This window comes from Bactrocera neohumeralis, chromosome 4 (genome assembly GCF_024586455.1).
Source record: "Bactrocera neohumeralis isolate Rockhampton chromosome 4, APGP_CSIRO_Bneo_wtdbg2-racon-allhic-juicebox.fasta_v2, whole genome shotgun sequence".
Classification (NCBI taxonomy): Eukaryota; Metazoa; Arthropoda; class Insecta; order Diptera; family Tephritidae; genus Bactrocera; species Bactrocera neohumeralis.
In genome coordinates this window covers 43,730,673-43,745,729 of record NC_065921.1, presented here as the reverse complement: position 1 = coordinate 43,745,729, position 15,057 = coordinate 43,730,673, and the positions used below count along the sequence as shown (strand labels likewise).

At 35.6% G+C, this 15,057-nt stretch overlaps 1 protein-coding gene across 1 annotated transcript; it reads right to left on the bottom strand.

The window, feature by feature from the left end:
* Positions 1-5,323: 5,323 nt before the first annotated feature.
* On the bottom strand, positions 5,324-14,847 carry LOC126757108 (protein late bloomer). The gene is made up of 5 exons (XM_050470727.1): positions 14,613-14,847; positions 6,025-6,198; positions 5,798-5,953; positions 5,517-5,714; positions 5,324-5,436 (listed from the first exon to the last, which is right to left on the bottom strand). Exons 1-5 carry the CDS (start codon positions 14,682-14,684, stop codon positions 5,365-5,367), a joined length of 672 nt encoding a protein of 223 aa, XP_050326684.1. The 5' UTR covers positions 14,685-14,847; the 3' UTR covers positions 5,324-5,364.
* Positions 14,848-15,057: the final 210 nt, after the last annotated feature.

Genomic DNA, 15,057 nt, shown 5'->3' with positions numbered 1-15,057 from the left:
ATATGAGTATTTTGATAAGGGCAACTAATTACGTGCCGTATATATAAGTATATACTTTGCGTGGTAGAGTAACACTCGATAAATCCGAGCTTTCAGTTCACAAACAACAGAACTGCCATGAAAGCATTTTTCAAAATATATTCAGAATTTTTTTATGTAATAAATAAGTGTCAAAATAAGACGATGAAACACCGCCCACATTTTGGTGAAAATCTTTGACTATCTTATGTTTCAGTGCAAAAATGTGCGGAATCTGACTACAACCGCGCCAACTTTCCATAAACATATTTTAAAATTCCATCAGATTTTATCGTTTTCCAGTATGCAAATCAAGTACATACATATATCGGTACGAATAGTGCTTTTGAAGTAGCCCACCTTTTAACCAAAAATTGTCCAAATCGAATTAAAACTGATCAAGCCCCTAGGTACCATATATGTGGACCCCAGTGCCTTTAGTTGGCTCTTTGCCGAAAATATCGATCATTGTGTGAGATATATAAGTGAAATTCGGAGAGATTCCTTTCCCGATAATATTATGTCAAATGTTAAAAGCTTTACTTAGTCCCCATATGCCTAATATAAAGGTTTTCGAACTTTTGGGTGAATTTATGCCGTATATATCGCCCAATATGTGAGTTATCCCAATGAAAAGGAAAAGCGTGTTTTATTGATAACAGCGTAACTTTGTACGTAGAATGGATATAAGCGTGTGAAGATTTGACTTAGCCCCCATATAATTTATAACAGTATTTTCGAAGATCCGGCTGACCTTACTCCATACTGATTGGTGATAGTAACTGAGGTATCTTATTGAAACCCAGGGAACATTTTAAGTTGGAATATCGGAAGGATCGGCGAAACCCATTTTGAAAGGTCATTGGTCCTAAGGAAAGTGAAAGCACGATTGGTTCCATAATCACTTAATTTTTTCGAAACACAGCGTCGCGCTAACTTCTGTGAAACAATGCTTTCTGGCTACCACGATGTCATGAAACGTTTTATTACGGCAGATGAGTTTAAGATTCATGCTTACGACCCGCAAACAGACGATCAATCGGCCAAATATCGTGAGCAGAAACCGAAAATACCACATCAAAGCAGTCAAAAATCAAGGCTATGTTTACAGTTTTCTTCCGATGGGCCAAACAAGGAATACTATTTGAGTTTAATGCATGGTTTGCGCGAACTATTCTTAAAAAGAGGACGGAATTATTGCATCCAATGAGGATTACTTTGAGGGGGACAATATAGATTTTGAAGAACAAATTAATAATCTTAAAATTATGAATTAAGTCTTACTATTTGTTGGTCATAGTAGTATTATTGGCTTAAATGTTTAAAACCGGGTCGAGACTACCCCCAGCTTTCTTATTTTAATATACAACTTTGCCTTCACCTGAAGAAATTTGCCGGACTTTGATTATTTCAAGTTGCAAGAGTTTAAAATATTCGGTTTCGCCCTAACTTAGCCCTTCCTTACTTGTTTGACTTGAATTTTTTACATTTAACCAAACTATAACTTATTAATTCTCCCTCGTAAGTTGAGGGAATTTAAATATTTTCCATATCATTAGAACCATAAAAAACAGAAAAAATAGGGGAGGATGGTTTAGGTTTAGATAGTCAAATGTATTCTATTTATGTATATAAATCATTGATGGCGCAACGAGATAAGAAATGAAACAAAAACAGGAAAAAATTTTAACTTCGGCTTCAGCGAAGCTATAATACCCTTAACATGTGCATTTCACACAAAGGTGTGAAAAGATCTTTATTTGGCTTTTGATCGGTCAGGTTGTATAACAACTAAATTCTATGGTAGTCCGGTTTGAAAAAATTTCTAAGATAATAATCTCTACCAAATTTCTTGCGGATACTACGTGAAATGAAATATGTACTCTTCCATACAAGTACTTGCTTCCGATCATTAAGTTTGTATTGCAGCTTTATGCTATAGTGGTTTGACGTGTGCTAAGTTTCATATCAATATCTCAAAAACTGAGAAAACGGTTTGCGCATAAGCCAATGGACAGGCTAAATCAAACAGCTATGAGGTCTTCGAAATTTTTTTCAGAGTGTTACAAACTTCATGGCGAAAATTTTTTTTCAAGATTCTGTTCATAATCTCTATTTTTTCATTATCTTTTTCTTTTTCCTAAGCTCAAAAATGACTGATTTTAAGGGGTCAAAAGGACGAACGTCAAATTTAAAAGTCTCATAGCTTCATACTGGCGAACCCATATCGAAATGTTGGAGGGTCATTACAAAAAATGCATTACTCTAAATCAAAGCTACTCACGCCGTAGCTCATTTGGAACGCTTTGGTTCTCAGCAACATCACGCAGACTCCGTTTGGCTCGTATCAACATCAATTACAGTATTTTTGAAGAGAAATAATGCAAAATGATCACGGTAAACAAATTGACATGCGCTGTCGCCGTCTGGCTGGCGGTGGATCACAAAAATCGATCGCCATTCATTCGCTGCCGACTGATATTATTCGCTAAGCTCTAGAAAACGTACTTGGTTTGTTGTCAAACCTGTCATTGCTTTCATATAGGGTCTGTAGAAATATATGTAAATTTGACGAGAAGTACTTTTGTCATTACGGATGCTATGTATGCTGAGTTTCTATATATAGTACAGTAGAATCCGGTTATAACGACTCCGCTTATAGTGTCCGTCCGGTTATTGCGACGAAAACTCGATGGCTTGGTTGGTCCCCATACAAACTTATATGAAAGGGCCTCCGTTTAGTATGTCTCCGCTTTTAGCGACTAACCGCTTATACCGACGAAATTTTTCAGAATTCAACCGGATATAGCGACGAAAAAAAAAAAATTCAGCAAAATAATGCCAACAAATTTAAGCATCAAACGACGTAATTAGAAACCCTTGCATGTGTGCGTAGCAGCGACACGAAGGCTCTTACACTCTCACTACTCTCTGAGAGTTTTAGCCGTCGCCTTAGCAACCCTGCTGCTAGAGAGAGATAGTCGAAGTGCAATGCTGACGTCATACAAATGTTTACAGCGTGCGTGTGCAGAAAACATAGCCTATTCGATAGGATGTCCCGTTATATTTCTAGTTTTTTTTTTTCCAATTTTCCCTTTTTTGTGAATGCGTAAATTCGACAAATGTGAGTTAATGCGTAAAATGCGCAAAATGCGCAATAAGGAAGTCATTCAGTTTAAGCTCGACACTTGCGCATTACACCCGCAAAATGTCTCAAAAACGAAAGTGCTTCTCTGTTGAAGAAAAAATGCAAATTATTCGGCGCCTGGAAGCCGGTGAGCGTAACGTTACTCTGGCAAAAGAATTCTGCGTAAGCCACACAACAATTGCCACAATCAAAAAAAATAAATAAAAAATTAAAACGTTATTTAATAGTGATATCTTAAAGCCGAAACGCGTCAGAGCTTCAACTCAAGATCAAGTGGACAAAGCATTGTTACAGTGGTTCATATTGCAACGCAGTCGAGGAATCCCATTAAGTGGTCCACTGCTTCAAGAAAAAGCAAATTTTTTCGCTAAGCAATTTAAAATTGAAAATTTCAATTGTACTGTGAGTTGGATAAGCCGCTTTAAGGTCAGGCATAATATTGTCGGCGGTACAGTCAGTGGAGAATCTTTGTCTGTACAAAAAATTGATGCTAGCGAGTGGCTTACAAAGGTTTGGCCTATACTACGAAAAGATTTCACTGATGAGGAAATTTTTAATGCCGATGAAACTGGACTATTCTACAAATTAACTCCAGACAAAACATTAAAATTTAAAGGTGAGAAAGAAAATTATTTTGAAGAAATCTGTTTATTGAAATTTTAATTTATAGGTGAAAAATGCACTGGAGGGAAGCTGTCCAAGGAAAGGATAAATGTGCTTTTTGCAGTCAATATGAGTGGTAATATGAAAAAGCATTTATTGGTCATTGGAAAATCAAAGCGACCTAGATGCTTTAAAAATGTTCAGTCTTTGCCTGTTGACTACTATAGTAATCGCCGGGCATGGATGACATCTACAATTTTTATTAATTGGGTACGGGATTGGGATGCTGAGCTTAAAAAGCGGAAAAAGAAGATATTGCTATTAGTTGATAGTTGTCCAGCCCATCCCCAAATTAGTGACCAAACGAATATGACATTAGTTTTCCTTCCACCAAATACGACATCTGTATTACAACCAATGGATCAAGGCATAATTCGAGTGATTAAATCAACTTTTCGGAAAAATCTTGTACTTAAAATAATCAGCAATATGGATGAAAACAAAGATGAAAATTACCCGAAAATAACCATACTTGATGCCATTTTAATGATAAATGATGCATGGCAACAACTTTCACCATTGACAATTGCGAATTGTTTTAAGCATTCTGGGCTTGCAGTAGAAAATTTAGATGGTTCCAGCAGCTCATGCTCAAATTATATTGAAATCGAAAATGACATTCCTCTATCTGTTTGGGCAAGAGCTCTAAAAAATCAGCTACCGATTTCAAAGGAAGAACTGGATGAATATGTTCTTATTGACAATGGTGTGGCGACTTGTGAGGAACCTTCCGAAGACAGAATTGTTGAAAATATATTAGATGATGGACAGGATAGCGACGACAACGTGGAAGATCGAAATGAAGATGAGTCAGCACCTAGCGTTTTGGAGGCACTGAAGGCTGCAGAACTACTAAATAGATTTGTCCATTCGAATTTTAATGACGAGAGTTTAACGCACAGCATCTCTCGTTTAAATAATGCGGTGCGCGACTGTTTTTAAATGTCAAAAATGACTGCAAAACAATCAAAAATTACTGATTATTTAAATTAAGAATAAAAAGTAAAAGAAAAGAAATTAATCTAGTTATATTAAGTTTATGAATATCCATTATATGTATACGACCTATTTTGAAAAACCAAGGTTATTGAATTAAATTTTTTGTTTTGATTTAAAAATTAATTTGTTTTATTTTAAAAGCCTACTACGAACATGGCAACCATAAAATAAACAAAAAAAAATTTTTCTTTGCTCCTTCTGGTTATTGCGTCCTCCGGGTATAACGACGTAAAATCGTCGGTCCCTTGAAAGTCGTTATAACCGGAATCTACTGTATATTATATAATTATTATTATAAAAATTAAAAATATAATATCGAAGAATAAAGTCATCATTTGTTTCCAAGGACTGTCTGTCAATGTCAGACCAAATACTTTTCAATGGTCCAATTTACGACAGACTTTATATAAGTCAAAGTATTTCAAAAGTTTTTTACTGTAAAATTTTATAAATTATTATTAATTATGGACATTATAATATAATTTTGTTTCTGGTTACTTTATCTTACACAACTACTTAAACATAAAGAAAGAATGCTAGTAACTATATCTACGTGACTTTGTCAGCAACTTGCAGATAAGCAAGAGTGATATCAATATGCCGATACCCTGTGAAGTACAATCAAAAGTAATAATATATTTAATATAATATATTTATTAATTTTTTTTTTTTCAATTGTGAATCTCACCTCAAAGCCAATAAGCAGCGAATGACCCAAACGCTCATAGCGATAAATATCCATATAAGCACGCTTTAGCGCCACCAAACAGCCTTCCCCATATGGATAAATGCTGCGCAAGCCGCTCTGAGAACGATAGCAAGTGAGCGGTATTTTCACATTGAGATTCACATAATCCAAACTACTCGAAACGCCACAACATTCATACTTTGAAAAGGAAAAATTAGCTTCATTGTCATCAAAGTTGATATACAAGTATGTGTATAGTATAGCAAAATCTCACAACTTACCGTCTCCTGTATGGTATCCATAGCGCCTTTCTTAACCAGCTCCGACATCCAGGCTGCGGTCAGCATTTTCCCTGTTGCAGCCATTTGTTTGTTCTCATTGTAACGGTATAACTTCCAGATATGAGAAGCTATCATGGCTATTAGCATTGTGACGTACTGAAATATCAACAAAATTGTTTTTTTTTTTATTTGTTTTTTCTATTGATTTTTGTATAATCTTCGCTCACACAACAGAGTATCCTAACGGATCCATTAATAGCGCCCAAACAGCCGACAAATGAGGAGAGTACCAATAAACTGACGGAAGCCAGCTGTACAAGTTTCTCTCTATGCTCAGCTGATCCTTCTGTGAATTTCTCCAATTCATATATGCAGGCAACCACTAAGAGTATGCCAATAATCTGTAGTAGAAAATCAAAATCAAGATTTTTATTCGAGAAAATATGTTTTTAGTACAATTTGAGACAATTTATGTAAAATTATGATTGTAATACTGATAGGAGATGTGATAACAAAATCCTTAGTTAAATCATTTTGTTTTATTTACAAATAAGTAGTCAAATTTTAAAATTTTTTTCGAGGAAAGAACTTTATATGTATAGCCATACGGAAAAGAGGTGCCAGCAACCTAAGTCTATTTTAGCTTGATGTCTGCCAATTTTCAAAACGTAAAGTAATATAGAGTACTTAAGGTAATTATAATAAAAATAATGAAAAAAACGTTTTTTTGAAACTAGAATGATTTAGGATTTTCCAGATCAAGTTCGGATTCTTCCGGAAAATCATATATTAAGTGTTGTAATATATATTTAGGATCCTTCTCTATCTAACATTAACAGACCAATTGAAAAATCCCTAGCCTGTAAAATATATATTTTTAGCAAAATCTTTTTTGTATTCAACATAGTTCTCTTCAAGAGTGATATACATAGATCTAAAGAATATGGTGGATGCGGAATTCGAAGCCCAATTCAAGGGTTTTTCCCAATTATTCTCACTGAGTTGTGACACGGTGTAATATCTTGCAGAAACAGCACTTTCTTTTTCTTCAAATGCGGCCGTTTTTCGACGATTCAAACGGTCATTCAAACAGCCTAATAACGCAATGTCAATTTTAACGTTCTTTTTTTTTCAAGGTAGTCCAAAATTATGCCATGCGCATCACAAAATACAAATGCCATAACCTTGCAAGCCGACTGTTGCGTTTTACCGCGCTTTGGTGCGGATTCATGGTGTACAGTCCACTCGGATGACTGACGATTGAACTTTGGAGTAAAATGATGGAACCATCTTTCATCCATATGGCAACACAAAATCTCAGGTTTATTCTCCTTGAACATCTCCAAACACTGCTCCGAATCATCAACGTAGTTTTTTTGGTCAAATGTGTGCCCGCGCGGCATCCACTTTGCACAGAGCTTTCTTATACCAAACTATTCATGAATGATATAACGTTAATATTCAGTTGATATCTTTAGAGTGCCTGCTATCTCTAACATCTCCATTGTGTGCTCATTTCACCACGTCTATATTTATCATACCAATCCTAGATGGTTGATTTCTGGGGCAGTATCCGGAAACTAGTCATCAAGCTTTAACTGCAATTGTGTCTTTTCCAAGCAAAATGCAATATTTTAGCAACATGCGATATTTCTTTTTATTCATTTTTTCATAATAACAAAAGTTATTTCACTCAACATTAAATAAATCAAAAACTAGTCATCCGGCAGCTGTCAAATTTTTACACGCAGATTATACTATCCAAAAACAATAATGCTTTCTTCGAAGAAATTACTCAATAATGATCGGAAACAAAAGACTCTTTTGCATTTGTGAAAGCTATTTTAGCTTCGGTACAACTGAAGTTACCATGTTTTCTTGTTTTTACTTATTTTGCAACAATTATTTTATAATTACAATTAGCATTAGTTTTCGCAAAAACTCAAATTTATCTGCAACGATGCATATAGAGTCGATAATTTATGCCTTTGGGCATTCAATAGTTGATTTGAGATATTACTCATACGGCATGGTAGTCCACACTATCCTGATTTTCGTTGGAGAAAAACGACAGGATTGATACAGTTTGGTGCTATACTTTTAGGATATTGATATTAGTATTTGCAGATCCTAACTAAAAACAAAAAAATTTGTTTAATCACAAATACAAGTATATCTATATTTAAGTAAAGGTTGAATAGTTTAGGTTGCGTATACGCCACGTTACATAAATTGAAAGTGAATCTGAACACCCAAAGCAGGTGGTTGAAATAAGAAGTGGAGCAAACAAATTTTTAATACAAATTTGTTCAAAATTAAATTTCAATGAAAATGTTAATTTTTATTTGAAAAGTGTTACAACAAAATATCAAAAATATCTTTAAATTGTTTAACAAGATTATTGCCACACTTATTAATTCCAATAAAAATGAAAAATTAGCTCTTTTAAATAAATTTAATTTTAAACGAAAGTTATTAGTTTAAAGGTATAATAATTAATGGAGCATTTGAGACATTTTAACGCTCAAATAACCTTGTATTCGTCCTACTTTTGGCCAAACCACAAGAAAATTGGCATAAGACGATCTTCAGCGAATAAAATTATGTGCGTCATAAAAAATGGAAACAAGCTAAATGATAAGAAATTAAAACGGGAACCACAATAAAAAAATAAAATTAATTTCGTGCGATTAATATTATAGTACAGGAGTATGTATGTATGTGAGTAAAAATCTTAAATTAGTTTAAAATATAAGAGAATACATGCTTGTAAATGCTATGTATATATATATATATATATATATATATACTCTTATGCATATGGATTCGTATACAAGTCTCGCAAACATTATTTATTTGTGTGTTTGTATTTTTATATATGTCTGCAGTGTGACAACTTGACATTGTCTAGTTAAAAACATATTTTTCATTTTCCACGCACAATAAAAGGTGTCAAAAACATGAAAGAGCATTTTGAGCACCAACCAAAAAAGCGAAATTCATGGGGCTCAACTTAAAATGAGACAACATCCATAAAACTGTAATGCCATTTTAACTATATGCAAAAAAGATATATGTATGCATGAACACATTGTGGATAAAAAATAGTGGATTAAAGGCAGATTAATAAATATTTATGCAAACATACATATATGTATATAAGGGTGCCCGTTATTTCTCAAGCAGATTTTTATTTTGCAAACGCAATGAAGTTTCAGTTTTTGCGCTTAAAAGTTAAAGTTTTGCATCGCATATACGGAGCATTCATAAAAGTGCCTTATGAACTCGATGTTGTTCATACGACATATAGACCAGGGTAAATAACACTCGTTCGGTCGTTTTACTCATATGATGTTAGAGGCTGTTTCTTGCTAATTTTGAGTTACTAAAACCGCAAACGATAGTAAAAATCTCCCAACACCTCGGGCTTTTTGTGCTCTAGTCAAGGGGTGTGGGCCAAATCACCACCATTTACTAAAAGGACAAAAATAGCTTTACGTGATGAAAAATTTTTTAACTCAAATTAGTAATCTAATACCCCACAGCATTCTTAGCACATTAGTACCAAAATTTTCATTAGATTTGTTGAGTAGTGTAATTTTTGAATGAAACAAAATTATAATTTTTCGTAGAGTTTAATATTTCATTTAAAAATCCAGTGTGTTTGCAACATTAGAGAGAAATATTTTTTTTTGCAGAGTAAAAATAAAATACTCAAAATATTTGGATATTTGAATTTTTCAGATAAATTTTGAGGTCACGAGAATGTATAAACATAAGTTATATATTTAAAAAACTAATATGCGATTAAAGTCTTAAATATGGTTCATGATTTTAAACCAGTAAAGCAGGCACAATCACCTGTGCACATGAAGATTCTAGTAACAGATGATATTCCTGTTTACCAAACACCAAGACGTTTTTCACCCGCTGATCAGAAGACAATAGATAATCAAATAGATAATTGGTTGATTGAAGGAATAATTCGACAAAGCAACTCTGGGTATGCTTCTTCAGTTGTTTTGGTATCAAAAAAAAAGATGGTACGAAAGGCTTTGCTTTAGACAAATAAACGAAAAAATAATACGCGATAACTTTCCAATGGTACTAATCGATGATGTTATCCTACTAAAAGTACGGACGCTGACTCGGTAGTTGACAGATTAATAAAACAAATTAATTCAAAGCGTAAAGCGGAAGTCACATATAAGGTAGGAGACTTAGAAGAGATTAAACGTACACAATATGGACCTAACTTAAAACTAAAACAAAAGTATTTCGGAACGTACGAAGTAAAAAACATAAAGCCCAACGACACTCGAACAATATTCGAAATATGCAGTCGAGCATAGTTGAGAATAGTTGAGTGGCACAGGAGTACAGAAGTATTCAAGAGAGGCAGACAAGCCGCTGCCTGACAATTGAATTTATAATAAGTTGTGAAAAATGTAAACTTAATAAATCAAAAACGAAATGTAAAGTTATAATAAGTTAAGTGATTTAATAAAATATTATATTAATAAATTTTATAATCCAAAAACTACATATATTTTTTATTAACTATAATTTTTCCATATAACTTTTTTCTATAGGGCTCTCAGTTTTCTCGGCAGTTTTTAACCCTTGAAAAATATAACCATTTCTTCCGACCTCAAGTCACCCGTACATAATTTTTCCTTTAATTCTTCTTACTTCATCTTTCACTTCTTGAAAACCCACTATGAATTTCACTTTTTACCATTTTCAAGACGTTTTAAACTGGTCTAATGGTACTGTATGTATGTTCAGTACACTTGTTTGAATGCCTTTTTTCAGAGAGCTAGGTTTTTTTTTATTCATAACGGACACCCTAATGTAGTATATTCACAATTATTTAAGTATGCGAAGCTATAAAGAAATATCCTCTGATTTATTATTGGCCACGAAGTCACAAGGCTACCGTATTACTGTCAGAGATTAAAAATAAGAATGAAAAACAAGTAAGAAAGGGTTAAGTTCGGGTGCAACCGAACATTTTATATTCGCGTAGTCTTCAAAGATCAAAGTCCGGGTTATATTTTCAAGTGTTACCCAAAGTTTATATTATACAAATGTTACGTACAAATCAACACCTATTATTCGACGAAATTGTGACGGTGACAATCACATTTGAAATCATTTGTATTACTGAATGACATAATGCTTATTTCTAATATCAGATATGTTATATTGCGAATTAAAGGTTCGAAATTGAAAATAATGGGGCCAAAGTAACTGATGCAGCGGATTCCATATATTATGGTTTGGAGTTTAGATTTATTCCGTTCAGAATCAGCTGGTGGCAAAGAAAACACTAAGTTTCTTTTAAATATCGTACAAAATGACCTAAGTAAACTGTTTAAATTAAACTAGAAACTCGGTAATCACTATATCGTATGTAAAGGCTAAAACAAAACGGTTTGGGATATCAATGAAATTCTTTATTTTTGTGAAATTACATTAATACGTACTTCATAAGTCACCATTGCATCCCGCAAAAATTACGGTTTCGTGCGGTTTAAAGGCCGGCGGCATCATTGGTCTTCCGTGATGCTCAAGACCGTCACGTTACTATGAATGGGAATCGCTATCGCTCAATGATAACCGAATATTTTTGGACCGAATTGGATGATATGGACTTGGACATTATGTGGTGCCAACAGAACAGCGAATGTCGCAATCGATTTATTAGGAAGCCAATTCACGAAAAGTCGAACGTCTAGCCACAATCCGCAAAGCGAGGTTCTTCAACATATCGCTGAATTGCGCCCACGCCCTGTCGGAAGCGAAGGACGATGTGACCAAAGATGCCTTCTATGAGCGCTTGGAGCGCGCCTATGAGAGCTGCTCCCGCCACGATGTCAAAATCGAGCTTGGCGACTTTATCGCCAGGGTGGGCAATGAAGGTATATTTGGCACGGCGGTCGGTAATTTCAGCCTCCACGACGAAACATCCCCAAATGGGTTGAGGATAATCGACTTCGCCGGGGCCCGAAATATACTTATCTGTAGTACTAGATTCCAGCACAAGAAAACACATCAAGGTACCTGGCTGTCCCCGGATCGAAAAGCCTCCAACCAGATCGATCATGTTGTGATGGACGGAAGACAAGTCTCCAGTGTTCTAGACGTTCGTACGCTCCGAGGTCCTAACATCGACTCGGACCATTATCTTGTTGCAGACTAGATTCGTAATGCTCGAAAATTCTACGAAAAAATGCGGCGGCTTACAGAAGGTTTCAAGACCGGAGCATATTCTTGTAGAAACCCCAAAGGTGATCTAGTCACCGATGCCCAGAGCATACTTATATTATGGAGGGAACACTTCTCCAGCCTGCTGAATGCCAGTGAACGTACAACACCAGGAGAAGGCGAACCCGATTCCCCAATCGATGACGATGAGCAGACGTTCCATTGCCCGACCATGAAGAAGTTCGAATAGCAATTACCCGCCTGAAGAACAGCAAAGCTGCGGGGGCCGATGGATTGCCGGCCGAGCTATTCAAACACGGCGGCGAAGAACTGATAAGGAGCATGCATCAGCTTCTTTGTAAAATATGGTGGGACGAAAGCATGCCCAACGATTAGAATTTAAGTGTGCTCTGCCCAATCCACAAAAAGGGAGACCCCACAATCTGCGCGAACTGCCGTGGGATAAGCCTCCTCAACTTCGCGTATAAGGTTCTATCGAGCGTATTGTGTGAAAGATTAAAGCTCACCGTCAACAAACTGATTGGACCTTATCAGTGTGGCTTTAGACCTGGCAATGATATTGATATCATCGGCCTCAACGCCCGCGCCGTTAGTTCTGCTTTCTCCAGACTGGACAAGGAAGCAAAGCAAATGGGTCTGGTAGTGAACGAGGGCAAGACGAAATATCTCCTGTCATCAAACAAACAGTCGTCGCACTCGCGACTTGGCTCTCACGTCACTGTTGACAGTCATAACTTTGAAATTGTAGATAGTTTCGTATATTTGGGAACCAGCATAAACACCACCATCAATGTCAGCATGGAAATCCAACGCACAATAACTCTTGTCTACAGGTGCTACTTCGGACTGAGTAGGCAATTGAAAAGTAAAGTCCTCTCGATGAACAAAAACCAAACTCTATAAGTCGCTCATAATTCCCGTCCTGCTATATGGTGCAGAGGTCGAGAGAACAGTTCTGCGAAAGATTTATAGCCCTTTTCGCGTTGGCCACGGCGAAAATCGCACTCGATGGAACGATGAGCTGTACAAGATATACGACGACATTGACATAGTTCAGCGAATTAAAAGACAGCGGCTACGCTGGCTAGGTCATGTTGTCCGGATGAACGAAAACACTCTAGCTTTGAAAGTATTCGACGCAGTACCCGCCGGGGGAAGCAGAGGAAGAGGAAGACCTCCACTGCCTTGGAAGGACCAGGTGGAGAAGGACCTGGTTACGCTTGGAATATCCAGTTGGCACCACATAGCGAAAAGAAGAAACGACTGGCGCGCTGTTGTTAACTCGGCTATAATCGCGTAAGTGATGTCTACGCCAATTAAGAAGAGAAGATATAGAGTTATATCTTTACATACATATATATAAATGATCAGAATAACGAATAGAATTCAAATACGGGAGAATGCTGTCTATCCTGTCTGAGATATTTTGATGAAACTTGGCGTATGTGTTCCCTAGTAACAGAAAAATTAAGAGTTCTTAGATGAACGTAATCGGACCACTGCGCCCACAAAACACCAATAACCGAAAAGCTATAAAGTGCCATAACTAAGCACTAAGATAAGATGTAAGGCGCGCATGTAGGAAAAGAATTTTGAAAAAAGTAAATATTATCACTAAACATTAAATTTTACCTCCGAGATGATATGAGAGGCGTTTATAGAAACCGTTGTGAAAGTTGGTCGCCGAGCGTGGAGCCACCCACTTTTTGGTGAAATCACATAAATCGGGACCCGCCCTACTAAATTCGACTAAATTTAGTACGTGCCATTCTTTTCATTAACCTCTTATCACAGTGTGAAAATCGGACTACAACCACGCCTACTTTCCATATAGCACAATTTTAAATTCTTGATTCGTTCAGTTTCCAGTACACCAATCAAGAAGTAATTAATATAAAGGGTTACAATTTTGCACCAAAAATTTCATTAAAGTATGCCACCTTATGATAAAAAATTGCTCATAACCAACTAAAACTGTTTCTAGATACCAAATATGTGGCCTCCAGTATCTATAGTTGACTTTTGATAAAAAATATTGGTCAATGAGTGAGATATACAATTTAAATTCAGAGAGAGTCCTTTCGTGTGAATAGTAGCACTGTGCCAAAATCGGGTCCCTGAGCTTCCATATATCTAATATAAAGATTTTGGAACTTCCGAGTGACTTTACTGCATATATAAGCCAATATTTAAAATAAATAAAAATAGGCGTAAACTTGACCTAGCCCCCTTATAACTAATATCAGCATTTTCAAATCCGGCTAACTTTGCTCCATATGATTGGTGATTGTATGTGAGGTACTTTAATGAAACCCAGAGAATATTTTTTAGTATGTGTCATGATAATAGTTAATAGATAAAAAGGGGTCGATACTACCTCAACTCCCATATACTACATATAATATTATTTATTAATTTTTTTTATGGACCACTTTCTTTCGTTCACCCTATTTCAGTGAGATCACACGAAATTAATATAAAATTATAGAAGATGTTTTTATATAACATTTTTTCACAAAATACTTCTTATATAAAACGATTACAATTATATATTGATTCTTTCTGTAATAAACCTTTAACCCACCAAACTCAGCGTGTTGAACACGATCACAGTCCATTGCAGACAAGATCTGCTAAAAGCCATTGTTAACGGCATTTTTGTGCTGTATTATTGTGAAATTTTTTGCATAAAACTTTCAAACTTATTTATTTAGTTTTTATTATTAAATTCTGTAAAACATTGAATTCTACGCGTTGATTTGGCGACTACTAAGGCCTTTTTCACAATCACAATTTATTTCCAGAACGCACAAGGTGCTTGCGGCACCTCTAAAGACGAACGACAAACTGTCACATTGAAAGCGATTTCAGATTTTCAAAACACTCGCATTTTCAAAAAATTTCGAACAACAGAGTCTCATTGATGTGTGAAACGTGCCACTTTGTGGATGTGTTTGTAAGTGTGTGCGCATAAATGGGCGTGTGATGAGTGTGTTGTTGTTGAGCCTCATGTCTTAGCATAATCATAT

Coding starts and splice junctions, on each gene's coding strand:
- LOC126757108 (XM_050470727.1), bottom strand. CDS start 14,684: ATGCCGTTAACAATGGCTTTTAGCAGATCTTGTCTGCAATGGACTGTG. Junction 6,199..14,612: donor TGTTCAACACGCTGAGTTTG/GTGGGTTAAAGG, acceptor TTTCTACTACAG/ATTATTGGCATACTCTTAGT. Junction 5,954..6,024: donor CCGTTAGGATACTCTGTTGT/GTGAGCGAAGAT, acceptor TTGATATTTCAG/TACGTCACAATGCTAATAGC.